The 18345-nt window shown below is 47.2% G+C and overlaps 1 protein-coding gene and 1 pseudogene across 1 annotated transcript; one reads left to right on the top strand and one right to left on the bottom strand.

Moving 5' to 3' along the window:
* Nucleotides 1-2325: 2325 nt before the first annotated feature.
* On the bottom strand, nt 2326-3128 carry LOC112933030 (cytochrome c oxidase subunit 5B, mitochondrial pseudogene; annotated as a pseudogene).
* Nucleotides 3129-5997: 2869 nt separating this feature from the next.
* RAB39B (RAB39B, member RAS oncogene family) lies at nt 5998-12291 on the top strand. The gene is made up of 2 exons (XM_026016183.2): nt 5998-6524; nt 9371-12291. Exons 1-2 carry the CDS (start codon nt 6310-6312, stop codon nt 9795-9797), a joined length of 642 nt encoding a protein of 213 aa, XP_025871968.1. The 5' UTR covers nt 5998-6309; the 3' UTR covers nt 9798-12291.
* Nucleotides 12292-18345: the final 6054 nt, after the last annotated feature.

Raw genomic sequence — 18345 nt, 5'->3', positions numbered from 1 at the left:
AAATCATACACAAAAATAAATTAGAATGAATTAAAAGCCTAAATGTGAGACCTGAAACTGTCAAAAGCACTAAACTCTTTGACATTGGCCATAGCAACTTCTTTCTAGATGTTTCCTGAGGCAAGGAAAACAAAAGAAAAAAATGAACCGTTAGGATTTCATCAAGATAAAAAGCTTCTTAAGAATTTAAAAATAGGGCTACCCTATGATCTAGCAATTGCACTGCTGGGGACTTACCCCAAAGATACAGATGCAGTGAAACGCCGGGACACCTGCACCCCGACGTTTCTAGCAGCAATGTCCACAATAGCCACACTGTGGAAGGAGCCTCGGTGTCCATGGACAGATGATGGATAAAGAAGCTGTGGTCTGTGTATACAATGGAATATTCCTCAGCCATTAGAAACGACAAATACCCACCATTTGAAGCAAATGCTTCAACGCGGATGGACCTGGAGGGTATTATGGTGATGAAGTAAGTCAATCGGAGAAGGACAAACATGATATGGTCTCATTCATTTGGGGAATATAAAAATTAGTGAAAGGGAATAAAGGGGAAAGGAGAGAAAATGAGTGGGAAATATCAGAAAGGGAGACAGAACACGAGAGACTCCTAACTCTGGGAAACGAACTAGGGGTGGTGGAAGGGGAGGAGGGCGGGGGGTGGGGGTGACTGGGTGACGGGCACTGCGGGGGGCACTTGACGGGATGAGCACTGGGTGTTGTTCTATATGTTGGCAAATTGAATTTAAATATAATTAATTAAATTAAAATTTTAAAGTTAAATAAAAAAATTAAAAAGCACAGCACAGGAAAATAATCAACAAAACTAAAAGGCAGCCCTCAGAATGGGAAAAAATATTTGCAAATGACATAGCTGATAAAGGGTTAGTATCAAAAATATATGAAAAACATAAATCTCAACACCCAGAAAACAAATAATCCAGTTTAAAAATGGGCAGAAAGCAATGAACAGACACGAGGAATAGAGGAATAAAAAATCCCATAAGATATATGGAAAAGGAAAAATTAGATTAAATGACACACATAAATCCCAGTATATTAATGATCACAATAAGAAAATCTAATTAAAAAAGCAAAGATTTTGAGAGTGGATTTTCAAAACTGATACAACTACATATATAGTAGAAATGCTTAATATCCCACAATGCAAATTGATTGAATGTAAAAAAATATGGCAAAAGGGACGCCTGGGTGGCTCAGTGAGTGAGCATCGCTTCCTTTTAGAACTCGGGTGCCCGGGGATCCCTGGGTGGCTCGGCGGTTTAGCGACTGCCTTTGGCCCAGGGCGCGACCCTGGAGTCCCGGGATCGAGTCTTGCGTCGGGCTCCTAGCGTGGAGCCTGCTTCTCCGTCTGCCTGTGTCTCTGCCTCTCTCTCCTCTCTGTGTCTATCATGAATAAATAAATAAAATCTAAAAAAAAAAAAAAAAGAACTTGGGTGCCTTGAGGTGGGGAGAAAGTAAGCACCTGAGCACGCTAGACAGGGTGAGTATATGTACCCCCACTTCCGTGCCTGTGGGCTCTGTGATGTAACCTGAGAGGAGAGTGGGGTGAGGCCTAGGTCACTAGCCAGCGGGTCTTGAGAAGAAGTTGTAGGGGGAGGATGCAGCTGTGGGGGTTGCACCGACACAAGACATAGTGACATTGCTGGTGCAAGTTGAGATGTGCTTGCTGCAGGTGTCTAATTTCTGACACGTAGAACAAAAATTACTAACATTTCATTCATAATCTTATATTGGTCATAAATTGAATGATCATAAAATCGATGATAGTTTTTGGATATATTTGGTTAAATAAAATACATTTAAAAATTTTTAAAGAGGGCAGCGCTGGTGGTTCAGCGGTTTAGCGCCGCCTTCAGCCCAGGGCGTGATCCTGGAGACCCGGGATCGAGTCCCACGTCAGGCTCCCTGCATGGAGCCTGCTTCTCTCCCTGCCTATGTCTCTGCCTCGCTGTCTCTCTGTCTCTCATGAATAAATCAATAAAATCTTAAAAAAATGTTTAAAGAGCAAGAAATAATCTGAATAGACCTATAACAAGTGAAGAGATTGAATTAGTAATCAAAATACTACCCCCAGAGAAAAGCCCAGGCCCAAATGGGTTGAGCCTTAGCAACCATTTAAAAAGAATTAAAACCAATTCTTCACAATCTTCCAAATTGCAGAAGAGGAAGGAATACTTCTGAGCCCATGCCATGAGGCCAATATTATCCTGATGCTAAAACCAGAGGAAGACATCACAATAAAAGAAAACTACAGACCAATAAATACTATGAAGTTGAATGCAGAAATCCTCAACAAAATACTAGCAAACCAAATCTAAAAACATATTTAATAAACTATGCACCATGATCAAGTGGGATTTATACGAGGAAAGCAAGGTTAACTCAGCATCCAAAAATCAATTAATGTCATACATTAATAGAATAAAAAAACAAAAAGCACACGATCATCTTATTTCACATGATCAGTTGCAGACAAGCGGTTTGACCAAGTCATTTGGAACACCCTGACAATTACCATGAGAACTAGTGAGTGAGTTTGGCAGGACTGGAAATTATAAAATCAATTAAAAATCTATTGTATTGGGCAGGTGGGGGGCAGGAGAAGAAGCCAATGCGATGGCTGGTCTTTAGTGGAAAGGAGAAACTTGATAGCCCGTTTTGAGTAAGTTAGTGCAAAGACTGGGTGGCCAACTGGTAGGGCACCAGCTTGTAATGGGTTCCTCGGCTAGGGCATCACTGACCTCACCTCTGTGTGGCCAGAACAAGATGAACGCACTATTGTCCTCTTCAAAGATGCAACCCACTATTTGTTTGTGGGTGATAGATGGGACTAAATTAGGGTGGGCCTTCGTGCTCGAAGGTGTCTATGGGACCAGCATACTTATGGGTCCAGCCCCTTCTGCGCACTCATCATGACCTCCCTCTGCAGCCCAGTTGCCTGCTCATCTCAGTAGGAACAGCACCTCCCGGTGCCACGGGGCGGACCGTGGCGACTCCATGGGGACTGTGGCCCTTGCGCAGCCAGCGCTCCAATTCCACAAAGCGACCTCGAAGCCATCACGTCCGCTATAAACAGCCTCTGTTGTATTTTTAAACACAACGAACAGTCTGAAAATGAAAATAAGAAAACTTCATTCACAACAGCATCAGAAAGAATGGAATACTTAGACACAGCCAAAGAAGTGTAAGACTTATAAACTGAAAAGATCAAACATTAAAAAAAATAAATAAATAAAAGACTTATAAACTGAAACAAAAAAAAAAAATTGTTAAAAGAAATCTTGGGGAGCCCGGGTGGCTCAGCGGTTTAGCGCCGCCTTGGGCCCAGGGCGTGATCCTGGGGACCCGGGATCAAGTCCCACGTCGGGCTCCCTGCGTGGGGCCTGCTTCTCCCTCTGCCTGGGTCTCTGCCTCTCTCTCTCCTCTGTCTCTCATTAATAATTAATAAATAAAATACAAAAAAGTAATCTTTAAAAAGACCTAAATTATGGAAAGATGTTGCATGTTCAAGCATTAGAAGACTTAATTAATCTTAGTTTTTTTTTTTTTTTATTTATGATAGTCATCCCAGAGAGAGAGAGATCTCTCCCTACCCACCCAGGGATCCCTAATCTTAGCTTTATTAAGATGAATATACCTCAAATAGATTGGTGAATTTAATATAATCTCAATATCCCAGCTACCTGATCTGCAAAAATAGACAAGCTGATCTTAAAACTCATATGGAATTAAAAGAGCCCACCTCCAAAAAAAAGAGGCCCCAGATAACCAAAACAATCTTGGAAAAGAACACAGGAGGAGGACTCACACTTCTGATTTCAAAACTTACTACAAAGCCACAACAACCAAGCCCACGTGTTACTGGCATAAGACTAGACATACAAGCCGACAGAATAAAATTGAGAGTCCAGAAAGAAACCCGTAGAGTCGATTGATTTTCCACAAGGGTGCGGAAGTCCTTCAACGGGGAAAGCATCACGTCCCCCAACAAACAGTGCTTGGACAATTACATATCCATACGCCAGAGAAGGAGGTTAACCCCTATGTCACAGCATATGCAGAAATCAACTCGAAATAGAGCATCGAGGTAAATGGATGTTAAAACTACAAAAATCTTAGAAAAAACACAGGAGTAAATCTTCATTACCTTGGATTTGGCAAAGGACTCTCGGACATGGCACCAGAAGCATGAGCAACAAAAGGGGGGAAAAGACGACTTGTATTTCACCAAAATGTAAGGCTTTGTGCTTCAAAGGACGCTCTCAAGAAATCGCAAAAAGTGTAAAGAAAACGGGAGAGATATGTACAAATAACGTATCCATAAAGGACTTGTACGTCGCATATATAAACAAGTCTTACAAGTCACTAATAAAAAGACAACGCAGTTTAAAAATAGGGAGAGGATGTGAGTCTACGTCTCTTCAAGGAAGGTACACAATGGCCAGTAAGGGCGTTAAAATATGCACATCGCCACTGGTCCTCAGGGAAAAGCAAATCAAAACCACGACGAGCTATACCAGCTCACACGCACGGTGTCTAGAATCAAAAAGTCAGAAAACCAGGGCAGCCCTGGTGGCGCAGCGGTTTAGTGCTGCCTGCAGCCCGGGGCGTGATCCTGGGACCCAGGATCGGGTCCTGCATCGGGCCACCTGCATCGGGCCTGCTTCTCCCTCTGCCTGTGTCTCTGCCTCTCTCTTGCCCTATCTGAATGAATAAATAAATCATTTTAAAAAAAGAAAAGAAAAAGAAAACCACAAGTGCTGGAGAAGTTGTGGAGAAATCAGAAGTGTCAAACCTTGCAGCCAGTGTGGAAAACAGTGCGGCGGGCCGTCAAGGCGTTCTTGGTACAGTCACTATCGAACTCAGGATTTCCACCCCTGGGCGCAAAGACAAGAGTTCCAGAAGTGTGCACAAACCAACATTCCTACACCCATGTCCATCGCAGCCTTATTTATCATAGCCAAGGGTGGAGAGAACCCGAAAGTCCGTCGATCGATCACCGGGTAAACATTCTAGGACATCCGCACAGTGACACTACTGAGCCATCCCAAGGAATGTACATGCGCGTCTGAAACATCGTGGCAAGTGAAAGAAGCTGGTTGTAAAGGTCCGCGTGTCGTAGGATTCCCTTTAAGTGCCGTGTCCGGAATATAAAAGTGCACATGTTGCGTGATTCCATTTAAGTGAAAAGTCCAGAACATTCAAAAGTGCACATAGTGCATGATTCCCTTTACGTGCAATGTGCACAATGAGGAAGTGTGTAGACATCGAAGGTGCGTCAGCGGGTGCCTGGGACTAGGGGGGCAGGATGGTGGAGGGGTCACGGGCTAAGCAGTGCGGGTTCGTTTTGGGGGTGATGAGGTCATCTTCAAACTGACTGTGGTGGCACAAGTGTCAGTCCCGGGACGTACGGCTCCGGGGCTTTTAGCAGAGTGACTGTTTGTAGGATCCTACGTCAATGAACCCGGTTTTCAATGGCGCGGGCGGGCCGGGGCGTTGCGTCTTCACCAACAGAACAAAGGCTTTGGCCGGGCCTTGGCCTAAGACGCCACGCAGGTGGGCACTGCGCGGCACTGGCACCGGGCTGGTCAGGGAGCTGCGACAGCAAGCGACGGGGACCTTGTCACCTCCGACGGAACGAGGGCCGGTGCTGGGGGGGGGGGGGGGGAACGGTGAGGCGCTGGGCGCTTCCCGCAGTGCTGGGGATCCTCGGGGCGCGGGGCTCCGCGGTCCCTGCGGACGGTCCCCCGAGGGCGTCCACGGCGCCAGCCGCTGCCGCAGCGCCGTCCCCGCGGGAGCCCGGCGCGTCGGCCGGGCCGTGCCAGCGACTCCTGCCTCAGTGCCCGGGCCCCAGGGCTGTGCCGCGGCGCCGGGCGGGGCGTCCCGTGTCCCTGCACCCGCCCGGCCGCGCCCCGCGCCGGAGCATCCTCGGGTCGGGCCGCGGGGGGGCCGCGCCTTGCCGCGCGCCCCGTCGCCCGCCTTGGCCGCTTTGGCCCTTGGGCGCGGGGTGAGCCGGGGACGCGGCGGGGCGGGGCGCGGGCTCCTCGCGCGGTTTCTGCGTGCGCCGCTCTTCCAGGTAGTGCGGCGGCCCGGGCGTCGCGTCTACGCGCGGCATTACAGTAACGCGGAGTCGGCGATGAGTCAGAGCGCGGTGCTGATGCTGCTGCCATTTCATCACCTCGGCGAGCGCGGCGCCCGTCCCCGCGCTGTCGCCGCGCCTGGGCCTACGGCGCCTCGGGCTCCGGGGCCAGCGATGCGCCCGCGGCCGACCTAGCCCGCGCCATGGAGGCCATCTGGCTGTACCAGTTCCGCCTCATTGTCATCGGGGACTCCACGGTGGGCAAGTCCTGCCTCATCCGCCGCTTCACCGAGGGCCGCTTCGCCCAGGTCTCGGACCCCACGGTGGGGGTGGATTTCTTCTCCCGGCTGGTGGAGATCGAGCCGGGGAAGCGCATCAAGCTGCAGATCTGGGACACGGCGGGGCAGGAGAGGTTCAGGTGGGAGCGCACCGGGGCCGCGAGCGGCGGGGGGTGTGCGGGGAAGGCGCAGTCCCGGGGGCACGGCCGCGGGGTCCGGGGACGCCGGCCCCGGCCCCGCTGCCGCTGCCCGGAGAGCAGGCCCCGGAGGGAAGGCGGGTGGGCGACCGCGGGCTTGCACCACGCTCCCCGCGGGTGCGAAGTGGCGGGGACCGAGCGCTGCATCAAGCCGGCCCGTTCTGCATTACTTTGCCAAGATGTTTCCAGGTCATCCCAACATCACGGACAGCTCGAGACACACGACAGGCACACACAGCTCCTGACACACAGAGGCCCCCACGGGGCCACGCACAATCAGCCGCAGGAGGTCCCGCGGACCGTGGCCCGGCGAGCGCACACGCACACATCCCGCACCGCAGGCACGCGCCGGGCTGGTTTCTGGGGAAACCGCCCAGACACACTAGAGGATGCCTCGTAAACAAAACACACACAGGCCCTCCCCTCGCGGCACCTCCGCGCTGGCTCAGCGGCAGGAATGACGGAGCCGGCAGCCACCCTGCAGAGAGCCGCGGTGCTGGCCGTGGCTAGCGGGATGCCCAGTCCCGACTGCGACGCCCCGCGGGTAACGAGTAATCGAGGAACAGGTGTACTTTGCTGCCACAACCCTTTGTTGTTCCTGGGCAGTGGGAATCGTGGGTGACCATAGGCCTGAACACACACCAGGCGACCCGGGCCGGGAGGCCTGAGGAGCAGGACCGCCCAAGCAGAGCCGGGAAAAGCCCAGGGGCAAGGGACAGAGAGCAGGGTACACAGAGAACTTTCACGGAACAACTCGAGCCGAAGTCCCGTAAAGCAGCGGGAACTAGATCAGAAGGACTCCATGGCCCTGTGGGTGTTCAGATCTATTTACGGTTATTTATTCATTTCTCTACTGAACACCGAGCACAGGGAACACTGGCCAGGGGCTGAAGAGCAGCACAGGGGACAGCTGACACGAACCTGTGCCCCCCCCACCCCACCCCCCGCCCTGAACTCCCACAAACCACCCGGTGGCAAAGATCCCTGCGCAGGGTCACTTGGCATTCGTGGCTGCGTTTCTCATGTCAGGAGGGAAGAAAGGTGCCTTTTGTCTGTTTGTCGGAATCTCTTGCTGTATGAACAGCCGTTCCCTGCCCACGGCTCAGTATTTATCGGGTGATCATGATCTGTGAGACTTCTCTGTGGATCACCACCCTTCTCTGCCACGTAGGTCACACAATACTTTCCTCGTTTCTCATTGATCTTTTAACCTCAAGAAAATATGTTCATTAACGGAAGGATTTGATTTCGCCGCAGCCTTGTGCGGTGTCTGTAACGGCCTTTGTCACCTTCCACACACGCACAGACCCTTAGGACCATAACGTCTTGGACAGGTCTGACGGGGCCGCTGCACAGCTTGCTCACTGACTCCCGAACCAAGTTGTTCACGAATCAAAACGTCTGTTCACACTGAATTTTCTGATGACACGCGCCCGTCTCCGGGAGCCTGGAAACATCAGAGAATCAGAAACGCTTTCAGTCTCCGGGGCTCACTTGCCTGTCCGGAGACTTGGACTCATTCGTGACGTGCGTTCTTCCCATCATGTAGCTTGGGCTTGAATTCCCTGGACACTGTTTGTTCTCTTGTCACTGGGCCATTTGTCCTAAGCCTTAAGCGATTGAGTCCCCCATTGTTTATCTTTCTCATCCAAGGAGATGGAAAACCTAAAAATAGACATAGATCAAAAAGCACAGCAGTCTAAAGGGGTGATGGTAGAGGCAAGTGCTTCGACACCCTCTAGTAAGCCCAAATCTGCTCTACGCAAAGTACCGTCCCGTGTGTACGCTCAAGTCAAGAAGCTACAATGTTGGAGGACGTTCCTCCTGTTGGGGTACAGCGTAGGCTTTAGAACGTAGAGCTTTAGGCTTCAGAGATACTAAGTGCACCGCCTCAGGGAAGTCGTATCACTTTCAGGGGGAATTTTTGCTGTTTCGGCACTTTTCCCCAGTGGCAGCTCCTGAGTCAGCCTCTCTGAGACGTGTCAGGAAGCAGGGCTGACGGGCACTCTGCTCCACACCTTTGCAGGCCATTCGCGATGTTCCTATTTCCACATGGCCTAGAAAATAAAACATGGAATGTGTTTCTCCGCAGAGAAGGCTGATAAACGGGAATCTATGCCTGTATGTCCTCATGAACATTTTCCGTCAACTAGCATGAATTTATTCATTCTGATCCTTGTTTAAAGATTTTATTGATTGGTTCATGAGAGACAGAGAGAGAGAGAGAGAGAGAGAGAGAGAGGCAGAGACACAGGCAGAGGGAGGAGCAGGCTCCCTGCGGAGAGCCCGATGCGGGACTCGATCCCGGGACCCCGGGGTCACGGCTTGGGCCGAAGGCAGACACCCAACTGCTGAGCCCCCCAGGCGCCCCCATTTCTAATCTTTTAGATTCTGGGTCAACTACTAGAATCTTTCATGAGCTCCCCAGGTCAGAGAACACTCTGACACTCATCCTTTCGTTTCTCTTCGTAATGCCCCGGGCCTTCGGCACCCCGTTTTGCCCGGGTGGGAGACCGAGCTGTGCTTCTACCTGAATTGGGTGAAAATTGCGTGTAAGGCCATGAGCAGTCATTTCTAGAAGATACCATGTCAGAGTCTGCCCCTTTGAAATTTCACGGGTGATCACTCTTAGAGGAGGACACTTGCGTTCCATTGCCTAGAAAACAGCAGCGCACGTTTCCTCGAGGACCGTGTCCCTGAGCGGACACACTCGAACACACTATGTGAGTAGGATGCAGTGCGGCGCTTCGGCCATGGCCTTGACTGTGTACCTGTCTCTTGTGTTGTAGATCCATCACTCGCGCCTACTACAGGAACTCAGTAGGTGGTCTTCTCTTATTTGACATCACCAACCGCAGGTCCTTCCAGAATGTCCATGAGTGGTTAGAAGAGACCAAAGTACACGTTCAGCCCTACCAAATTGTGTTTGTTCTGGTGGGTCACAAGTGTGACCTGGATACTCAGAGGCAAGTGACTCGCCACGAGGCAGAGAAACTGGCGGCTGCGTACGGCATGAAGTACATTGAAACGTCAGCCCGAGATGCCATTAACGTGGAGAAGGCCTTCACAGACCTGACGAGAGACATATATGAGCTGGTTAAGAGGGGGGATATCACGATCCAGGAGGGATGGGAAGGGGTGAAGAGTGGATTTGTACCGAATGTGGTTCACTCTTCAGAAGAGGTCGTCAAATCAGAAAGGAGATGTCTGTGCTAGTCAGTCGTTTTGTTTCCAAGCCACGCTCTCCCACCTGAACTCACAAGCGATCGAGAGGAAAAGAATCCCTGCGTGACCGAGTGGACTCAACCTCCATCTTACATCCCCAGTGAGCCTCCTTCTCGAGGCGTCTATGCCAGGCCGTGGGGGGCGTGCGAGCCCGACTGAGCGACGTGGGCCAGGCGCTGTTTGTGGCCCGGTCTGGGCCTTGGCCGCTCCATGTGCCGTCCCTGCACCGCGGGCCAAGGGCTGAGTTCGGGGAGCTGGTCCGGAGAAAGACCCCCGTAGACAGGAAAGCGATTCCTTGCTGTGTCAGCTCACTCGTAGGTCACACACGTAAAAAAATCTGTCGGGGGGGCGCAGTCTCACATTGGAAACGATTAGCAGCACTGAAAAGGAGTGTGACATCGACTCCATCAGTGAGAACGGCCTACGCCGAGCGGCTGTGCTGGGTCTGGTCCGAAGGTACCGACCGGCCTCTACACAGCTCACCTGTACAATGAGGGGCACGACCAGCCACTTCCCAAGACCCTCTCAAGGCCTGTTGTTCTAGTAAGACTGGTGGGACTGGGGGGGGGGCACTGCGCATGCCGTGTTCCCGCGGCCCAGCAAACGCGCACCCTGGTGATGGGGTAACCACCCGTGTGCAGGAACCGTCCCATGCAAATTAGCAGATAAGTAGAACAAAGAACCTCGATCCACGCCACACCCTCTGTCTAGGGGTTCACCGGGCTGCCTCTTCAGGGGCCCGGCGGCCACGCACAGGTGCAGGGACGGCCTGTGAAACGAGCCCGGGGCAAGCGTTTGCTAATCGATCCTGCCCTGAGCACCTGCCCAGCAAGAGGCGCCGTGGCCCTCGCGCGTGCTCCACGGTCCCCTGAATTACTTCCTGATCATCACAACAGGCCTGTGAGGTTCTCTTCCCCATTTTACGAGAGAGTAAACTAAGAAGCAGGAGACTCACGCGGCTAAGGGGAAGGTCTACCGACTGCTGGCCCGTGCCCCACGGCATCATCTTGTTCCTGCTGTCAGATGAATGAACTGTTACTCATTTGTTTACTTTGGAAGAGATATGACTGTAAATAAATGTTCTCTGCGTGTTAGGAGATGTTTCCTTATTGCTCACGACTCAGCTGTAATCCTAAGGGAACCCGGGGATGAAACAAAAGGTAAAGCCAATTCAGGTATTAATGACAAGAGGGCTTTAAACAAGTGAACGATTGCACACCTAAGAACATTGAAACTGTGTGGGCTACAAGTGTTCTTGTCACTGAAACACAGTGGACAGATCCTTGAAAGGAACCAAATACAGCAACGGGGGGTGGGATGGGGATAAGACACTCACCTCACAATGACCTTAGCCACCTGTTTGCCATATACCTACACTGGGTTCTCGTGTACCCTAGAGAGTCAGCTCTTAATTCTCAGGTGAACAGACATCCAACTAACTACATCAGAAAATCGAGATGGTTGGCTTAAGGTTCCATTACGTTCTTGAAGAGAGATCGTGCTTTAAATTATTCTCTGGATTGTAGCCAGTCGAGCTAGGCAAAAGCCATACTTTTCCCAGTGAGAAAACACTTCTGAGTAGTCAGGTGTCGCGTATCCATCGTGATAGGAAAGCCTGGCGATGGTAAATTGCTGTGACATATAATATTGAACTTCAGTATGAATGTGACTGAATCTGAACAAAGTTTGAGAACTTAACTTCCGCCAGAATGAAGCAGCCAAGTAATGAAAACTACGGAAACAACCGCCTCGGACGAACCTGCAGCGTCAACTACAAGTGAATCAATCATCACCTCAACATTCATTTCACATGACCTGGCTTGGGTGGAGTCATTAAGTTGCCAGCTTTGTGGTTTTAGAAGGCAAATGAAAGATGGGCAATGGGAGTGATGCAAAGTTTCATCGACTACTATAGTGAATTATATCAAGAAGATTCCGGAAGCAAGATTTCCCAGTGCGTAAGTGAGTTGAGTGGATCCTGTCAGTTCCAAGAGTAGAGAAACAAAACTTCTTTATGGTTTTCTTGTCTCAAATACACTCTATGTATACTGTTCCCATTCCTTGCATTGTTTTAGGCAGGTTTAAAAATACTCAGCATAGGACCCAGCAAAGGTGGCTGAGCTTAATTGCTTACACAAGTTCTAGAAATCTTAAAAATCATTTTAGTAGAATTCAGTGCTGTTGTCACTGCAATAAGTGGGTTTTAGAAAATACGTGTGAAAAAATCAGGTGTTAATACAATACTAAGGATAAAGCTTTAGAAGCTATTTTACTACATAGGTAAAAGAAAAGATCAACTAACTTGTAACAAAGACCACAACTGCATGTTGGATTAGATTGTCTCCTATTCCAGAATAAAATGTACTGTAAACTTTCCCTCACTTTGTTGTGCATTGTAATGAAATGTGGAAAAAATGTTTTCTTTAGCTGTATGTGAATGAGAATTTGCTTGTATTTAGTAAAATGGTTGATTACGTGACTGTGAGATTTCAAGTGTGTGTTGTAGCTATTTCCACCACAAAGGCTATCGGTTAGCTCTGACACACAGCATGCAAACACCTCAAAGCCAGAACAGGAATATGATTTTTAGAAAGTCATACAATCATCATGTTGAAAGTCACAGAGGCCTCGCCACTGCCTGAGAATCCCATGCCACCTTCGGAAAAGTTGGTTCTAGCAGGCTCAAGTCGAATGACTGCCACGTTTAGTCAAGGATCTTAATTCTGACCCCAGGGAGCCGATCCCAACTACTGTCATCCCTCCCTGGAAAGTCTTCTGTTCCCCAGGCTCAGTCGCCTCGGCTCTTTCGGGTCCCACTCTATGGCAAAAATGCTGTTTGTGTCAGGGTCCCCTGCGGTGTGGGACGCAGATCAGAACACAATAGTTCACAACAGTGCATGGGGTCCATGGCACACATTCGGGGGAGGGGGAAAGAGGGAAAGATGTTGGATTCCGAGTCTGGGCAGAGGAAGGCTGAGCGCCGCACAGCTTTAGCATGTTTATAGTCATGAGCGAAGGAGGGAGGAAGGGACAAATGTAGGAAGGGAAAGCCACCCATGCGACGACATTCAATATAGTTTATCATTCCATTCACCTTAGAACCTCCAGGGACGGGTCATCTTTTCGCCAGTGAATTTCTTTGGCGACTTGATTCAGTCCCGTGGCTGCAAATACCACACATCAGCCAATGAGTCCTGGATTTATATGTCCAGCTTGTCCCTTCTGCATGGACCGCAGACCTTCATAAGCAACGGCCGACCCAACATTCCCACTCGAATGTCTAATAGGCGTCAGAAATTTAAAATGCCCCCAAACTAGCTGCTAATTCCCGACCCCCTCCCCCCAAATTTGTTCTTACCATGACCTTTCCTTCGTCAGTAAATGGCAACCTCCTCCTCCTGTGTACTTTTGACAAAAACCTCGGAGTCATCCTTGACTGCTCTGCTTCATAGTCCATGTTTGAGGTATCTGGCTATGCTGGCTCTACCTTCTAAGCACCCCGAATCCGGCTCTTAGGTGAGATGTTGAAACGTTCTTCAAACACACCAGGCACGTTCACACCTCAGGGCCTTTGTACTTGCTCTTTGCTGTCTCTGGAATTCCCTTTCCTGAGACAAGTGGCTGCATTTCTCCCTCAGCTCCATCACCTCTGAAACCAACAGCCTCCAAACCTGCAAGCAGCTTCCCGAGTCTAAAGAAGCTGTTCCTGACAGTTCGACATAGAGGGTGATTCTTCAGTCTTCCGTGGGGAACGACAGAGTTTCAGGTGTACAGTAAAGAGCAAAGAAACTTAGGAGGAGAGAACGGAAAGCCTGGAGAGTCTGCTTTCACCGGAAGGAGTGAAGAAGTAGTATCGCAGCGCGGCAGGGGATTTATGAGATATTAGGACCAAAATACACCCATAGGGCTCAAGGGGCAGGAAGTCACGGATGACCTCTGTCGGCACAGCACTGGTGGAGCGATTTCTGCCTACACCAAGCCCCTTGGGAAGCTGTTGTCCTCGGTTCTGTGGGAGACCCAATTCTTTTCTTTTTCCAGTTCTTTTCTTGCTCTCCGTTCTCTCATGGAGCGCCGCAGCCCACTCTGAGCATGATCCAATACAGCCCACTTGCCCACTCAACAGCCACAAATGCCTCACATTCAACACATCCTGCAGGAGCTCAATTTTTATCACGTGTTCCTTGCACCCCAATCCCTCTCAGCTTCATAAATGAAACACCCATCCATCCCTTTGTTCCACACAGAAACTCAGCACTTATCCTTAATTCGTCCCTTGTCCCCGCCTCTCATAGCAGATCCAGCGCCAAGCACTGTCAACTCTTCACAATACCTTCAAAATATCCAAATATCCATCTCCATGGCTACGACCTTTATCCAGGCTACTATCAACTCTTTCCCGAACAACTCTGATATCTTCCTAAGTGGTCACCTTACCTTCGGTTCTTACCCCCAAGATACAATCTCAATAAAACAGCCAGAACGGTCCTCTTAAAACAGAAAACAAAAAAATAAAAATAAAAGTAAATAAAACAGAAAACAGATCAAGTCATTGCCCCACTTAGAGCCCACCCCTGCTTTCTCAGCAGGCAGAACTCAATTCAAATAAACCTTCTCTCTCTTAACATGGCTACACGGCCTCGTATGACCTGGCCTCTGCGAACTTCTCCAGTTCTAAGTTCCGCAAACATGAGAATCTCACCCATGTTGTTCACCATTGTTTCTACAACCTGTAACATGCACATACGCTCGAATAACCAGTAAATATTACAACGAATGGTTGTCTTATTGCCCTACTTTAGTCCAATGACCTTGACTATAACTTCCCGTCGTTACATACACGCAGGCCCTATCCTGAAGCATGACCAGATTTCATCCACCTCTGAAACCTCTGCGATTACAAGTTCCGGTTGTCCACTCTATCCCATGAGCCCTCTTTTACACTTCCTTAGGCACGTCCAGGGAATCAACCACTGCCCACTGCCAGTCTATCGATGCATCCTTTGACTTTGTTTCCCTCCTTCTCCTGGGTCTGGTCAGCAGCATTCAAGTCATTAGTTCCTAAAGAAAATGATAGTTAAAATGATAGTTCCTTCTAGACTTTTTATTTATTGATTTTTTTTTTTTTTTACTTTTCAAAATGTTATTTACATGGTGGTTAAGAGTATGGATTTTATTTGCTTCGACATGGATGGACCTGGAGGGTATTACGCTGAGTGAAATAAGTCAATCGGAGAAGGACAAACATTATATGGTCTCACTCATTTGGGGAATATAAAAAATAGTGAAAGGGAATAAAGGGGAAAGGAGAAAAAATAAGTGGGAAATATCAGAAATGGAGACAGAACATGGAAGACTCCGAACTCTGGGAAACAAACTAGGGGTGGTGGAAGGGGAGGAGGGCGGGGGGTGGGGGTGACTGGGTGGCGGGCACTGAGGGGGGCACTTGACGTGATGAGCACTGGGTGTTAATCTGTACGTTGGCAAATTGAACACCAATAAAAAATAAATTTAAAAAAAAGAGCATGGATTTTGAGTAAGACCAATGTGGGTTCAGATTCTGACTCTACCAGTTAATATATACATGATTCAATTTTTCAGAATCTCACTTTACACATATATTAGATTGCACAATTATAATATTTTTTATTGGAGTTCAATTTGCCAAATTATAATATTCAACTCAGAACTGTTGTGAGGATGAAATGAGAGAATTCATATGACATGCTTAGCACTTGGTAAATGTCACACAGTAAACATACTCACAAAATGCTTGGGATTTGTTATATGTTTGCACCTAAATGAATCTTTTTCATGAATGGTATTATGAAGCACATACTGTGCTGCTACCTTCTGTATACATACAGTAAATTTTTTTGTAAGTACGTATGAGGGCAGGAGCCATCCATTTTTGCGTATTATTGTATCTCCACAGCCAGTCACTGCCTGGTGCATGTTTGCTGAATGTGATCAAAGACTTAGCTGACATGCTGAAGATGGCAGACACACAAGAAACCTGGATCTTTCACGATGCTCTTGAGCTACAGATTGCACTACCCTCAGAGCCGCTCTATATTGACTCCTTATTCCATGAGATAATAAATCCCTTTTGAGTTTAGGCCATTATTTCCACTTGTAGCTGAAAGTCTCCAAACTGATCCGATGGCATCGTACTGTATGCACATACAAGGAGCTACTGATTTCTCATACGTAGATACTAGGTCATGTACGATTTTGTACGATTTTTTGCTGCTCTAAAGCAATTCTACGGCATATATGTATCTTTCTGTATTTCGTCAACTATGTCAAGTCAAAAAATCATAAAAGTAGGATTCACGAATCAAAGAAAATTCATATTTAAAATTTTGATTAATCAGACTGCTGTCTAGAAAGGTTTTACTGAATGCCCCAAAACAGTGTGTGATAATGTCTATAATGAGTATTATTGCCAATCTCTGAAGTCTTTGCAAAGCTAAGAGAAGAATAATACAGGTTTTAAATTTGCATACACTTCGTTACTGGTTTTCTGCTGCTTGCGGATGAATACAGTACTAATAGAAAGGTGCTGGCTTTTTTCTTATTAATCAGTAAGATTTCCTTACATATGGAAATCAATTCTTTATCCACCTCATATGCTACGATACCTTTTCCTGTTGGGACCCCTGGGTGGCTCAGCAGGGAGCCTGCTTCTCCCTCTGCCTTTGCTGCTCCCCCTATTCCTCCCCCACTGCTCATGCTCTCTCTCTCCCCCAAATAAATAATCTTTTTTAAAAAAATATTCATATTTTTCTTTTCTTTTAACTTTATGGTGTTTGGTAATATAGAAGTCTTTAATATTAAATAGACAATATCATTATCTAATTCTATAATCATATTTTACTGATTAATCATTACTTCACATGTTGTCTTCAAGAAACTGGAAACAGTTGCCTTAAAGTTGGAGAATCAGGTGGCTGGGGACAAGGTGCAAAGAAAACGTAATGTCTATTGGATACCATTTTATAACTTTTGATTTTCGTACCATGTGCCTTATTTTATATACCCTGGTCTCTTAAAGTTTTATGGCCAAAGCGTTAGTGTTACTAGGCCTTCTGCACTCGAATACTAGAAAAACATTGTCCTACGATCTCCTATAATCCATTTAGGGTTTCTTTAGGAATTGACTTATGTATAGGATGTGGAGGTAGAGACAACTATTTCCCCCAAATGGCTAGCTGCCTACCCCACACTATCCATAGAATACTTCATTCATTCTTTTTTCAATGATTGGGAATTCTACTCCCTTCAAATATTAAATTGTCATAGATATATGGCTTTGTTTTTTTAGACACTCATTGTATAGTTCATTGATTCGTTTACCTATTCCTGCCCTAATACTTCATTGTTGTAGTTGGGTTATTCCACAGGATATTTATATGATCCCTTTTCCCTTCAAAATGCTGGTATTTGCCTGTAGTACAGTAAAACTTATGAATAAATGTGTCCATTTCTTTACCCATTTATCCGGTGAAAAAGCCAGACACAGCAAGAAAACAACTGCATGATCTCACTTACACGTGGAATATAAACAATTCAAACACACAGAAGCAGAGAGTGGAAAGCAGTTATGCAGAATGAACAGCAGCATGATGACTAGTAACGAATAGTGTATTGAACACTGGAAATCTCCTGAGACTAGATTTCGGGTGCTCACCACGCACACTTAGAGGCTTTAGCTATTGTCTATTTATTGCTGGATATTTTATATTTATACCTCATAAGTGATATTCGTGTTTTATTTGAATGGGTTCCTTTTCTCATTACACATTCTAACTGTTCATTGCTAGTGTGCAGGAAATCTGTGGAAACACGCATGTTTGCATTTTGTATCCAGACGCCGTAGTGAATCTTATTACTTCAGTTTTTCAATTGATCGCTTCTGTTTTCTAGGTAGACTCTAATCTACAAATAATAATTTTCTCTCTTCCTTTCAAATATTTGTACTTCATTTCTTCTTCTCATCTTTCCACACTGGCTAGAACATGGATTAAATGCTTCTAGCATTTTAACCGTGAATTACCTTGATCAGGTCATAGAACTTTTCCAGATGTTACTATTTTACTAAGACCTTTTACAAAGAATGTATGTTGAGTTTTTCAAATGCCTTTCTTGTACCCACTGAGATAATCAAATGGGTTTTTTCCTTAACCTATTTATTTTATTTTTTTTCCTTAACCTATTTTTGTAATTAATTGTATTAGTAAATCTGTTGATGTTTAACCACACTTCTTTACATTCTTAGAATAAAACTGTACTCATTCATGGTACATTTTTAAAACAGCTTGATTTAATTCACTATTAGTTGATTAGGATATCTGTGTCTATTCATGTTTGAAATTGGTTCACGACAGTATCTCCAAAAATTCCACAGGGATTAAGAAGAATGTGGGGAGGATTTACAGTCACATAAAGTCCAAAAATTGTGGATTAAAGAAAGCCAAATAGTATTCTATGAAACTACACTATTATATATCGGGGCTTTACAAGGGGAGGCAATCGTATA

This window comes from Vulpes vulpes, chromosome X, assembly GCF_048418805.1.
Source record: "Vulpes vulpes isolate BD-2025 chromosome X, VulVul3, whole genome shotgun sequence".
NCBI lineage: Eukaryota > Metazoa > Chordata > Mammalia > Carnivora > Canidae > Vulpes > Vulpes vulpes.
The sequence above is the reverse complement of the archived record's forward strand: the minus strand, read 5'-3'. Positions and strand labels throughout refer to the sequence as shown.

Bases quoted from the DNA above. Each gene is read 5' to 3' on its own strand.
- RAB39B (XM_026016183.2), top strand. From the start codon at position 6,310: ATGGAGGCCATCTGGCTGTACCAGTTCCGCCTCATTGTCATCGGGGAC. The intron at 6,525-9,370 runs GTGGGAGCGCAC...CTTGTGTTGTAG, and splicing joins GCGGGGCAGGAGAGGTTCAG to ATCCATCACTCGCGCCTACT.